The sequence below is a fragment of the Nymphaea colorata genome, chromosome 5 (assembly GCF_008831285.2).
Source record: "Nymphaea colorata isolate Beijing-Zhang1983 chromosome 5, ASM883128v2, whole genome shotgun sequence".
NCBI lineage: Eukaryota > Viridiplantae > Streptophyta > Magnoliopsida > Nymphaeales > Nymphaeaceae > Nymphaea > Nymphaea colorata.
Window position 1 is genome coordinate 25,108,751 of NC_045142.1, and position 12,929 is coordinate 25,121,679.

General features: G+C 39.4%; 1 protein-coding gene across 1 annotated transcript; it reads right to left on the bottom strand.

Moving 5' to 3' along the window:
- Positions 1 to 3,945: 3,945 nt before the first annotated feature.
- LOC116253816 (uncharacterized) lies at positions 3,946 to 10,782 on the bottom strand. The gene is made up of 9 exons (XM_031628763.2): positions 9,158 to 10,782; positions 7,750 to 8,481; positions 6,993 to 7,499; positions 6,817 to 6,908; positions 6,165 to 6,252; positions 5,623 to 5,737; positions 5,386 to 5,503; positions 5,137 to 5,311; positions 3,946 to 4,791 (listed from the first exon to the last, which is right to left on the bottom strand). The coding sequence occupies exons 1-9, from the start codon at positions 10,751 to 10,753 to the stop codon at positions 4,093 to 4,095; spliced, it is 4,122 nt and encodes a 1,373-aa protein (XP_031484623.1). The 5' UTR covers positions 10,754 to 10,782; the 3' UTR covers positions 3,946 to 4,092.
- Between the last annotated feature and the right edge of the window lie 2,147 nt (positions 10,783 to 12,929).

A 12,929-nucleotide genomic window follows, 5' to 3' on the forward strand; every position in this document is an offset into this window, starting at 1 on the left:
CCATAGAAGAAAAAGGTACAACTCCTATTACCTTTTAGAATTTCACACCAAAAGATAGTCTTAAAAATTTGGAGATAAGGCAAATAAAAAAGATGTCACTTTCTAACATTTTCATGATTATCCCAATGCAAATTGCTACAGATAAAAGGGAAAAATGGAAAAAAAGACAAGCCTTCATTGATATAGGTGCATACATGAATTTTTGCAAAAAAGAAATAATAGCAAATAGTTATATTATCATAAAGGCACCAAAGTAGAAACAATGAACGGAGAAAGAAGGCCACACAATTTTGCCTTAAATGTAACTGTAAAAATAGGATAAAAAATGATCAGTGCAAACTTTATACATATCGATAATGTCGGGCATGACATCAGGCGTGGATCAATCACAATTGATCAAATTGGTCATACATTATCTGTAGAGACTGTATTCTCTTCAAAATAAGAAAAGAACAACAGGTAGTCCCACGTCTGTCTGCCTCTTTCAAAAGAATGCAAAACAAAAGAAGACAAAAAGAAGCTATGACAAAGGAAATGACTACTTCAAATCATGAAACAAGAACTGGAATTTGAAGAGAAAGCAAAGAGAATCAAGGCTATTAAAGCCATGAAATCTACTACCAGGACAGAAAATATATTGTCTTCTTGAATTCACACATGTCGTGGATTTACTGAAATCATGTTGTGTAGAACATCCTTTATAATTTTGGAATAAAGATTCACCAACAACACACATACTTACTGTGCACAACCTTCTTGTACCGAGCAGACTAATCGTAGCCTCTAAACTTTACATGAAAGAAATTAATTCTCAGATCAAGGAGTTAGAGGATAAAGGCCTGATCAGAAAATCATAATCACACTATGCAAACGCAAACTTTATAGTAAGAAATCACACGGAGATAAAAAGAGGAAAGACAAGAATGGTAATCAACTACATTCCTCTAAATAGTGTGACAGTTGATCTAAAGTGGTCTTTGCCAACAAAGAGATGTTAATGCAAAGGGCTGCCTAATAGAAAATATTTTCAAAGTTTGATTGCAAATCTTGATATGGATACATACATAAAATAGCATCCTACACTCCACTTGGATTGTATGAATAACCAGTCATGTCATTCGGTCTTGAAAATGTGCCATCAAAATTTCAATGAAGAATTGATGAAATTTTTATAGGCTATGATTTCATAATAAATTATATTGATGGTTTTCTAATAGTCTCACATACAGTAGAAGAGCATCTGCAACATCTTAAGATCTTTGTTGAGATACATGTCAAACATGGTATTGGATTATCAAAATCAGAATATAAATTCCAAACTGCAAAATGGGAAATAGAATTTCTCAGCATCAAACTCAAAGAAGAAAAAATTACAATGCAAGATCATGTTTTGAAAAAGATTGAACAATTTCTGAATCAGTAGGAAGATAAGTTACAATGCCAGAGGTTTATCGGGTGCCTCAATTATGTTGAAAGTTATATTTAAAATCTCTCGCAGAAAACATAGGCATCCAAAAAGTGATGAATCATGAGCTGTATGGATGGAATAAAGCAATTATAAGAGCAGTAATCTCTTCGAAAGAAGAATGCCAGAGGTTGCCAAAATTAGAATCAGCATTCAGCGGGCCCTTTGTCCTATCTACAGATATATCAAATGATACATGGTAGTTGTTCTTCTCAAAAAAGAAGGCAATAAAGAGAAGGTATGTTTTTATACAAGCGGGCAGTTCAAGTCCAATGAAATCACCTACTGGCCTGCTGAAAAAGAAATCCTTGCGACAATCAGAGGATTAAAAAAATCTCATCCTTATTTGATTGGGAAAAAGTTTATTTTAAGAACAAATTCACAAAATCTATCAGTCCTCATAAAAAGAAAAATCACTAGCAGTCCAAAACTGTAAAGATTCATATGGTTGTAGTTTTTGCTATCTCAGTATGATTTCACCATTGATCTAGTCAAAGGTGTACATCATTCCTTACTAGTCACATTCACCTATAAGGTGGTGATGGGAAGATTGACAGGTACATATGTCTGAACAAAGAAGGAAGGTTTGCTAACAAACTAAAAAGCTATATCCAGAATTTGCAGATGCAATAGAAGGCAGATACCCAAATCTGGATTTCTACTACTCCGCAGCAAGAAGAATTACATGCATCGTAAACAATCTCAAGTACACATTAATTGAAACAGAAATATTATCATGGGCCATTGAGAAAAACATTCTGGATAACTTAATACTCCATCGATGGCAATTGTATGCTAACCCTACTTCCAGAGATTTTTTTAATTTTATTACACGACCCAAATGGGAAGAAGCATTATGCCGAAAGTTGTAATTTTTCAAGATGAAAAGCTCATCTACAAAAAATATTTCAAGGACAAAAGAATTTGAAGAAAGTTGCACATCATTGGAGCAAATCACTATAAAAATATATAAAAATACGCAAGTGTCAGAAACTTCAAGTCTAGTGGGGTGTTGAGTCATTTGTCCACATGTGTGACTCATTTGTCCTCTTCTGGTGATCATTGTCTTCATCAAAAATCTTGCAAATTTTGTAAATCTTGTAAAACATGTAAAGTCACTTTTTTCTTTTGCTTGTATTAGGCATGTGTCAGTCAGTGCACGTTAGTCAATTTTACTTTTGACAGATGAATATATTCGTTTCATTATTGTACTTGACACCATTCTTTAGCAACTCAGTATAAATAGATGCTCCCGAGCCAATTACAAGTCCTTTGCCATAAACCTTGTGCTTTGTGCAAAAATTTCTCAACATTTCCTTTGCTATGTAGAGAGATGCAAAGTCTGAGTGTGATTTGTCTTTGCAAACATTGGGTTTCATTATCCAGCAATCCTTTAGTGGAATTGTGCTACTGCGGTGCCTCATCCCTGTGAATCCAAAATAGTCCTGCTTAAAACACTATAACACCAGCCGTTACTGTAGCAAACACTGTAGCACCCTACAACATCTTCCTCCCTTTTCATCCCCATTAGTCGGTATCTTGCCCACAAAACTCCCATTCCCACCTTACCTCTGCCACAAGCTTTCCAGTTTGTCAAACACTATAATGAATGTTTACAACCTGGTCAAAAACCTATGTACAACCAAGTAGTTGACCTCCTTGAAGAATGATACATACAAGGAGCAAATTCTGGAACCTTCGGAATCACGGTCCTAAGGGAGTACCAGACCAAACCCTCATCTACAAATGCATCGAAGCCTCTCAGATATGCCAGAGGTTGCCAGCAATCCCTTGGTGCAAACGCAAAGTTTTATTTGCTCTGAACAAAGCAGTGCTCCCATCATGGAACGATTGAGCTTCTCTTGAAGAATGGCAAGCCCCAACTTGCTACAATCAAGACATTACAGGTTGGGGAAGATATTTTATGTCAATAACAGACAAAAGAACTCTTGTTCTTTGGCCTCAAATGCATAGTACCACACTTTGATGATGGTGATCTATTTGTTCCCGTTTTTCTACAATCTCAACAAGGTTCCACATAAGTTTGGAAGTGAAATTCACATCAAGGCAGCTCTCGATGAGCGAATTGAGTGGGAATACATATCAAAGTGGATAGATTCAGAGCATGAAATAGAACGCATCAAACACCATGAACCAAACTCATGGAGCACACTGTGCCAAACAGTGCCGATGAGCATGAACACAAACCATGACAATGATTCTTCAGGCAGTCATGCCACATGCCATCTGCCCCAAAAAATCCACACCAAAGCTGATCCAAGTACGTAGCATAATAAATCGCAACCGCCTCTACATCTAGTTTCTTGAACAAAGCTTAGAAGTTTAGGCCACAAAAGCCTATGAAGACTTCCTAATCGTCGACATATGGATTAGTTTAATTCCTTTACATGCATGGATGTATAAATTCAGCCTACAGACCATGATTTACTAAGCATGATGATCAAACATACTGCAAAAGGTAGAAAGCTGTCATGGGCTTTTACTTTTCAAGTGGAAGTGTAAGAATTAGCTTGTTTATTTGAGCATTATGAGCTTGTGAAATTTACACTGTAGAAACCAACAAGAAATTACAAAAGCCAAAAATGTGGCCAGGGTTGCTGCCACTACTAGCCCTCACTGTCTGAATCAAAAGTCTGTCTTCTCCTCAAGGACTCCAACACGACAGAAGTGTGGCCTCCACTAGAATTTGTTCTAGAGACTGCCTTGACCTTCGGTATGCTCATCGAATCCAAGCGTGGGGTGGGCACCCCATTGCTGACATCCTTAAGTACAGTATTAGCAGTAGCAGAGGCAGCTATATCAGCCACTGCAGATACCACCCTGCTAGCATCACCACTTCTCAAATGTCCACCAGCACTCCCAGATACAGCAGCAGCTGCAGCAGATTGGCGAGTGAGTGATCTTGGACCACTGCACATTACTCCTGAAACTGCAGACTTAGCCGTCGCTTCTTCAGCCTTTTGGATGTCGTAGATGAGCTCCTTCTGGAGCTGCTTATCTGCAACCAATATCTCCTCAATCTCATCTTGATACTCCTTCAGGATTGTACGCAGACACTCCATCAGGCATCCTGTAAGGGGGCTGTTCTTACTCTCCAGCAATCTCTTCAGTTCTATGAATATCGGAATCGCATTCTGGACCAGGTTCTTCTTTGCTACCTGACTGACTACCCGACCTTTAGCTGCTACAAATGTTCCATTGCTGTTCCCTGGTTCTTCGTCCATCTCAGTTGCATCAGCTGCTGCTGCTGAACCTCGGCTGGGTTGAATCCTCATTTCTTTGCATGCTAGTACTTGTAGAGCATCCTGTCAAGGAAAAAATTTAGCAAGTTACAGACGATAGTTTTGAGATTTTGAGCACCTTCAGCCACACGTTCATAGATTTTAGGTGCTTCATTAAAACTGAAAGAACTAACAGACACCAGATTGGAAGTGAATAACCAATTTTTCTGAAAGTGCTCAACTAAGTGCAACTAATGTTAAACTGATCAGTGTGATCATCCACATTACGTTTAGTTGATTAGTTGGTTTCAAGTTGTACGACTGATTTTTTTTCCTAAAGCCTAATCTCAGCTCCCATGTGCAAATAATAGTCAGATGATCAATATATTTGCAGTCAACATTGTAGTATACGACCTTTCTGTCCAGTACCTTTAGAACGGACTGTGCCCCAGGTTCATTGAGATTAAGCAAACCATCAGCAACGGCAGCCAAGATCTCAGCACAAAGCTTTGCAGAAGTGGCTAAAAGTTGCTCTGGTGCCATTTGTTTAAGTAATAAAGTATATATGTGCATCCTTTGCGATTGCGTTTTGTTATCGCTGCCTCTGTAAGAAGGAAAAACATTCATTAACAACCCAAATAACTGCAGCAACGAACTGAGAAAGAGAAACCATTCAACCTTAAAGTGAAAAGACGTTGTCCGGTGTACAATTCACTGTGCGCAGCATGGGCCTTGCAACCATTCAGCAAGAAAATCACTTCAACGAAACTGTTGTAAGCCAAAAGTGGTGCCTTAGCTGCAAACATGCACAATCCCAAATTCAGAATACATTAGCTTCCATGATCATCAAAAGCTTCTGTAGATTTATGTAATGATTGGAAGGAGCCAATGTAATGATGATCAGGAAGAACTCACTCTTTAGGAAGCTGCTGAAAAGGAAATCAGCTAGTGTTCGGATCTTCTCTGATTCATCAACAAGAGCGAGAAGAAATCGGTGAAAGAGGACACCTCTCCATTTAACATAATCCCTCTGCATAGCGATGTCAACCATGTTACAGAAAAGGATTTTAATAATATAAAGCAACATTTTATAGATTAATAAACAGAAAAGCAGAGAAGGCCACTTTTAATCAGAGTTGTCACGTGAATGCACCATTTTATTTATGCGCCACAACCTAGTTACAGCAGAGCATCCTATAAAATGGCAGTATCTTTAGTATCTACAGCTGCGCCGGTGTGAAAATATTCGCAGAACCAATAGTATGACATGATCAATACAAAAAACACCAATCAAAAGCTGGTATTCTGATCTGGTCGAATAGAATATCACAAGTGGCAGTCTGGGCCTCAAATGTGGCATATAAATTTCTTATTTTGATGTCACAAAAAAAGTAAATTTTGACTCTACCTTCTTTGTATACTGAACATTTCACTTACTGGAGGGAACAGGAACGAACCTGCAGCAACCTAGAAAGCAGAATAAATGTCTGTCGTCTCACAACCTCACAAGGGTCACGAAGAGATTTGGTTATCTTTGTGATATAACTGAAACACAAGAAAACAGACTAGTGAGAAATATAACAATGTGAAGTGCGTCATGAAACATGACTGTAAGGAATAACTTAGTAGATATGCAAAGATGTCTCAAAGATCCTCTCCTCAAGATTTACACGACTTTCTGTTTTTTTTTTTTGTTGGTAAAGTCTTCTAAGACAAAAGGCCCTCTCAGTCCTGACCCAGTCATTATTATGGAATAGGGTTATAGTGCCAAGAAATGTTGAGAGTTCAGACCTATTGATAGATGGCTAAAAGGATAGGTCCCATTATTTAAGCTCTAAAATTTTACAGAAGGATCATGATATTCTCAAAAAAATTAAATTCCTTTTCTCTCTCTGCGCTGGTTTTTTTTTTTTTTGTTAAAAATCAGAAACCACTTGATATTCTCAAAATGAAATTGCAGCTATTGTGCCACATGTTTGATCTCAATGGTGTCAATATTTGCAACATCATGATGATTATTTATTAAACTTCAGAAAAAAAAGATCAAGACATGTTCAGATTTCCCTCACTTTGGGAAGAACCAGTGAAAGGATTAAAAAACATATATACCAGTCGACTAGCGCGGTATACCGAACGCAAAAGTCGGTCATCACCATCATAATATTATTTCTGAGTGGGGCAGAATCACTCTTTTCAAGCTCCTGAAGCACAAAATCCACAATTTCGTTCTCAAAAAGGAAAACAAAAAAAAAAACATAAACAGAGAAGAGGGGAACAAATGAAACCTGGACAAACAGAGGGATGTAACGCTTTGCCAGTTTGTCATCTGCAAGGCAGACCTTCCCCATTGTTACCCAGGCTTGGATGTACAAGGATGAAGAGATCTGCTCGCTAGAAAAGTTCAGACGAGCAATGTCTTTGGGTCTTTGCTCTGAGCACCCAGACGTGATAATGGTCTGCAACAAGGGGATGATACCTTTCAGATCCGCAGAAGGGCAAACAAGGATCAGAGAGCCAACTGTAAAAACTGCAGTTGCAGCTTGTGAAGGTGCAGTAGAACTAGAAGTTCCTGTATGGCGCTTCCCTTTACGTTTACTTTTGCTGCACCTAGATGGAGTTTGAAAATTGTTTGTATCTTTGGCTTGTGATACTTCAGAAAGATACTTTTCGAGGAGAGCTAAGGCCTTTGCGAGCAGCTGCTCTACCCATTTAGACACCAGCATATCTCCTTCTGTTGAGTTCACAGATTTCCGCTTGCATAAAGTTGTGAGAGCTTGGACATGAGCGTCAACCTTCAATAAAGTTTTAGCAGTAAAGTTAACCACAAGTGATTCTGCTCCTCACAATATAAGAAGCAAAAGCAGGAGCATTTTCATAACAGTAGCAATGGTAAGGTACGCATGAAAATTACTAACTGCTTTTGAGTAAAGTTGGAGTTAGCTACTAAGGTAATCTGGTGTAAATGACTCAAACTGAAAATAATTAGAATATGTGGAGACTAAAACCAAAGCCAATATAAGGATTCGAGAATTTGCAATCCACCTCTGTGGGGTGCATATCGAACGCCTCAAGCCTGGAAAGCAGGTCATGTGCCAAATTGGCAGCAGCTTCTGGAGGCAACTCCAAAGCTACATTGGAGATTGTTTGTAAGAGGAACACTCGATCCCCAGCCCAAGAAATGCACACTGGATCAGGCTCATCTGTCTCCCTATTATTGTTGTTAGACAAAGGGGTGACATAAGCATTGCTTTGCAAGTCAGTGGGCTTGTCAAGTAGCTGCCAGTGGTGTTGCAAGAACTTCCAACCGACAGCCTTGGGAAGGAATTCTGATATTATAGAGAGAAGCATCCATGCACCGGCAGGCGCAACCCATTTCTCAACACCAAGACCTCTGCTCAACCAAAGAGACTCCGAGGTGGTGATGATGTTCTGGAGAGCAAGAGCAACAGCAGCAGTAATCTTTCCTTTCTTGCCAAGATTTCTGCAGACCTTCTTCACACTTGAAGACACATCAACGTCACTCATTTCCTTCAGTAATAGCAACACTCCTTCCGGGAAAATTGACTCAAGCTCCAATTCTAAATTTGCTTTTGCCTCAACCGAAAATCTTTCCCTCTTACTAGCAGCAGCAGCCCTGGAAATTCTTTCCAAAACCAATTCCAGAAACATATTTTCACACTCTGTTTGGATGCTAGACTCATTATCCAGTATCATTTGAGGAACTGACCGAAGCCACTCCGTTATAACCCAGTTGTCCGCTAATCTTCTGAAAACCTGTCAACAAGCACTTTATAGTGAATAGGAAAAATTGGTATCATGCACCCAACATAATGGTCCATGTTCACATAATCCAATAACCGAAACTGAATATGTAACTTACTGCATCAGTTACGTTACAAATTACAACTACAAATCACATTTTACAATCCGCGTTTTGGGGAATATAATCAGATGATAATAAAAAGAAGAAGAAAGTATTAGAACTATAACAGTTAGCAACTCAGTACGATACCAAAGGTAAAACCAGGCAAAAAGCAACAATGGGAAAAGATCGTATGAAAGCTTTGTAGAAAGTTCACTAATTGAATTGCTGAGATATAAAGCATCATAAGACGCCTGATCTCAGACCTTCAGTCATGAGATGGGGTGTCTAGGACACTCTCTCTCCTGTTGCACCCCTGGCGCTCCGGACAGACTTCTTTGAGATTTCAGGATAAATTTGATGAAGTGTCTTGAGACACTTAAACCCCCTGTTTGATTCATACATCTTCAGACACACTGTCCAACAATTCAAACACGCCCAAGAGTAACCATTGGCCAGAATAGTGAAAATCACATATTAGGAGATGAAGCAAGAGAGAACGCCAATATAATGGGGAGAATGCCCAATGCTCTAAGGATTGAAACAGTCCATAAGCTGCAGACAATGAGAACAAGACACAAATAGTACCTCAGACAAGGCAGAAAGAGCAGCTTTCCTGATGCTAACAAGAGGATCGGAGCAAGCAAGTCCAATGGTCTTTACGACTGATTCATCAACAACCCTTCCGAGAAGAACAGTGGATTTTGTTATCAGAAGAAGCGCTGCTTTTCTCACAGCGGCCTTATCGTCCACGCACCTCCTCCTCACCAATGCATTCAAATCTCTACAGAAAGCGCCGGGAGTGAGTGGTGTAGGCCCGGGACCAAAATCTGGGGAAATTGTCTGTTGGTTGAAAAACAAACCCTGGCTCCCCATCTCAGAATTAAAACTCTCCAAGTTATCTTTGTGGACAACATTTGGAACAGCCCTGCTTCCATTTCCAAATGCCAAAGCTTCCACCAATCGACTTCGATTTCTTATGTCAGCTGACAGAAGCTCCACTGCATGAGCCAAATTGGACAATGCCCTTGCCCGAATTCCAGCAACCTTGTCCGAACACCGATTTATCAAAGCTTCCAGACATCTTAGTCCACAAAATCTTGCATCGTCGTTTTCGAAACCATCTTCTCTGATCCCTAATGGATCAGGCAGCAAGCCAAGCACTGCAACAATAAGATCAATAGCCATCATTCTCAATCGAACCTTGCCCACGGACATCTTAACAACAAACCCAGCAAATTCATACTGCTCTGCTGATCCCAGTGACTGTACAACCTTCATCACAGCATCGACCGCCACCGCCCGTGAATCAATCTTATCGGTGTTTGACTTCACCGCTAAGTACCTTGGCAGAGCAGCCATTGCTCTCCTGACATCCGGCCATTCCTTAGCAATCTCCGTCAAGTTCGACGTCACGAACTCGATTGCAGGGCAACGGATCTGAGAATTCTGAGAAACAAGCAGCGGGGAGAGAGATTTCAACACCTCCACGCAATTGTTTGTCACGTCCCCGTGCTGGGGATGCAAGGCACGGACGAAAATCTTGAAGCAGAGACCCGGCAGCCGATCTTTAGCAGAAGTGGGGCGGCGATAAGACAACTTTCGAACCTTTCCGGAGGTTTCGTTCTCGAGTTCGGCAGCTACGACCAACACCTGCACCACTGCCTCGATCAAAGACTTCAAGCTATCGGAGAACCTCTCCAAACTAACGCGGCCGACGACGGAATCCAGCTTCTCAAGAACTGAAACCAAGTCTTCGATCTCGATTGCCTCATTTTCTTCTTCTGTTTGTGCCTCCTCTTCATCGGGTTGGTGAAGCACACGGGAAGAAGAACGGCCGGCCTTCTTTTTGCGGTCATTTCTGCGATTGGGCTGGGAAGGCCGGGCTTCAGTCTGCCGCCCCTTGACTGCGAGACGAAGGGAACGAAGGAAGGAGAGGAAGGCGACTGGCGTGAAGAAGGAGTAGACTGGAGAGTCTGTGCAGAGGATGAGAGAGAGGTAGACATTTGAGGCCAAGAGACCGATCTTTCCGCCGGAGTCCATGGTGAGGGAGAGGGAGTGGAGGAGGGAAGCTGGGCTTGAGGGCATCTCGTCAAATGGGTAGTCGCCATTGGCATCGGCGATGATGGCCTGGAGTTCAAAGAGGCGATTTCTTGACAAGGGTTCGGCGGCTTCCTCTTCCATGGTGTCCTTCTCCGACGATCTCTCTCTTCCCCCCACCGAGAACGAGGAGAAGAGTCGAAGAGGGAGTTCTCCCCGTGTTGAAGAGAAATTTAAAGACGAAAACACCCTCAAAGAACGTAGATATTATTCGGCGTCTGGACGAGTCTTTTTCGTCTGGTAGGTGAAAGGTGTGGGTTATTCTGACTTTAAGCGTGAAGAATAAATTTGTCTTCCACAGAATTCCCTTGTTTTGAAAGACAGTTTTTAGCGTTCCCGCTCGCAATAGGCGTTCAAAGAATCAAAACCATGACATCTAGCTAAGGAATGCCCCGAGTCTTTTGTGTAATTACCCAATTGTCCCCCGCCCAGCCGTCGTGTGGGCTCTCGGGATCGCATGACGGGTCTTTCTGGGTAAACCGCAAGCCCATCTATGACCCGTCAAGAGGATCCAGGCCCGCATTCGCTTAGCAAATGTTCTAGGTCCAAGTCAGTTTGCATATCTAAATAAGATATTACACAATTACAACGGTATTTTGTATATATATATATATAAAAAATGCATGATGACCTTTAGTATCCAAAATCACCCAACCATTTAATAAAAAATGTTCATTTAAAGTTGATTCATTGTTGTAAACTAACACTAGATAATAAAAATATTCATCACTCTTTTCTTAAATGTAGACCATGTTTGATCAAACAACCATGGTTGGATGGCAAGGGGACTCTAAAAAATTAAAGACATCATTTTCAATATATATATATATACACATAAAGCCACACTACAAATTTTTAAAAATAATAAATAAATGAATAATACATAGCTTTGTGCATGTGTTATATATATATATATATATATATATATATATAGAGAGAGAGAGAGAGAGAGGGAGGGAGGGAGGGAGAGAGAAAGAGGGATTTAAAAGATGGGAAATGTTTGCTAAGAGAAAAAAAGAAAAAAAAAAAAAGGGTGAGAGAGCTTAAGTTGTTCTCTAATATATGAAATTAAAAAAAAAAAGTGACAAATTTACTAACCTACAAAAATTTATAGGTTACAAAAAAAAAAGGGTGAGACAACCATTGGTTTTAAAAAATTTAGTTTATACATCTCATTTGCATTTCATCATTTGTTCAGTTATAATATTTGGCATGTGCATGCGTCTATGCAGTAGAGATTACAAGAAAAAAAAGACTGCAAGATCAATTTGGAGGCCGTAGTTGACCTTCAAACCTAGGGAAACTATGACCTAATCCCCGTAATCCCCAATCCGGTGGGTGGAGGCCAGCAAGCGAATGGTTAGGCACTAACATGCAAAGTTGAATGATTTTTAAAAAATGTTTTGAAAAGGATAAAATTAGAATACCAAAAAGGTTAAAAGTCTGAAAATATATATTTTTTACAAAAAAAATTCTAAAATGATCCAACCATCTTCGTTTTTCCTTTTTAAGTGTATATTTATTGCATGCACACACTTATGAGCGGCCTCATAATAATAGTCATAGTGAAAGATGGTTTCTATGGGTCCCAAGTCCATTCAATTTCCAATTCTTTGGACACTGTTGTTGCCTCCTTGCTACATCTTGCTACATCTTCATAATTGGCTCCAATAATACCCACTTTAGGAATTCTGTCCCTAATGTTACGGCCAGGTTTAATATCGTCCAACTAACAATTGGTATTAATTCCACATATATATATATATATATATATATATATATATATATATATATATATATATATATATATATATATATATATATATATATATATATATCCGATCAAACCACATAAAGAAAAAAAATATATATAGAACAAATTTTGTCATCCAACTAAGAATTCAGGTGGATTAGGATATAAAAGATTTCGGATTTTAAGTAAATATTGACCAGGTTTGGATTCAGTTTCTGATCAGATATAGGGTTAAATAAATAGTTGATACTCAATGTTTAGAATATGGTTTGGGTTTGATTTAAAAATTGGATTTGGGTATTGATTTCAGATTTTGGATTTGAACATGGTATAGTTTTTTGTTCTTCCGAATTCAAATATGAATTCGAAAATGGATATGGTAAAGCACATACCATACTCAAATCCGATTAATTGACGTTCCTAGACCCAGGGTTCCAGTCTACATGAGTGAGTAGTGTATCAGCTAGTACAATGCTCACACCCATTTGACGACTTGGAGTTACATAT

Coding starts and splice junctions, on each gene's coding strand:
- LOC116253816 (XM_031628763.2), bottom strand. CDS start 10,753: ATGGAAGAGGAAGCCGCCGAACCCTTGTCAAGAAATCGCCTCTTTGAA. Junction 7,500..7,749: donor TCGATATGCACCCCACAGAG/GTGGATTGCAAA, acceptor ACTTTATTGAAG/GTTGACGCTCATGTCCAAGC. Junction 5,312..5,385: donor CAACGTCTTTTCACTTTAAG/GTTGAATGGTTT, acceptor TCCTTCTTACAG/AGGCAGCGATAACAAAACGC.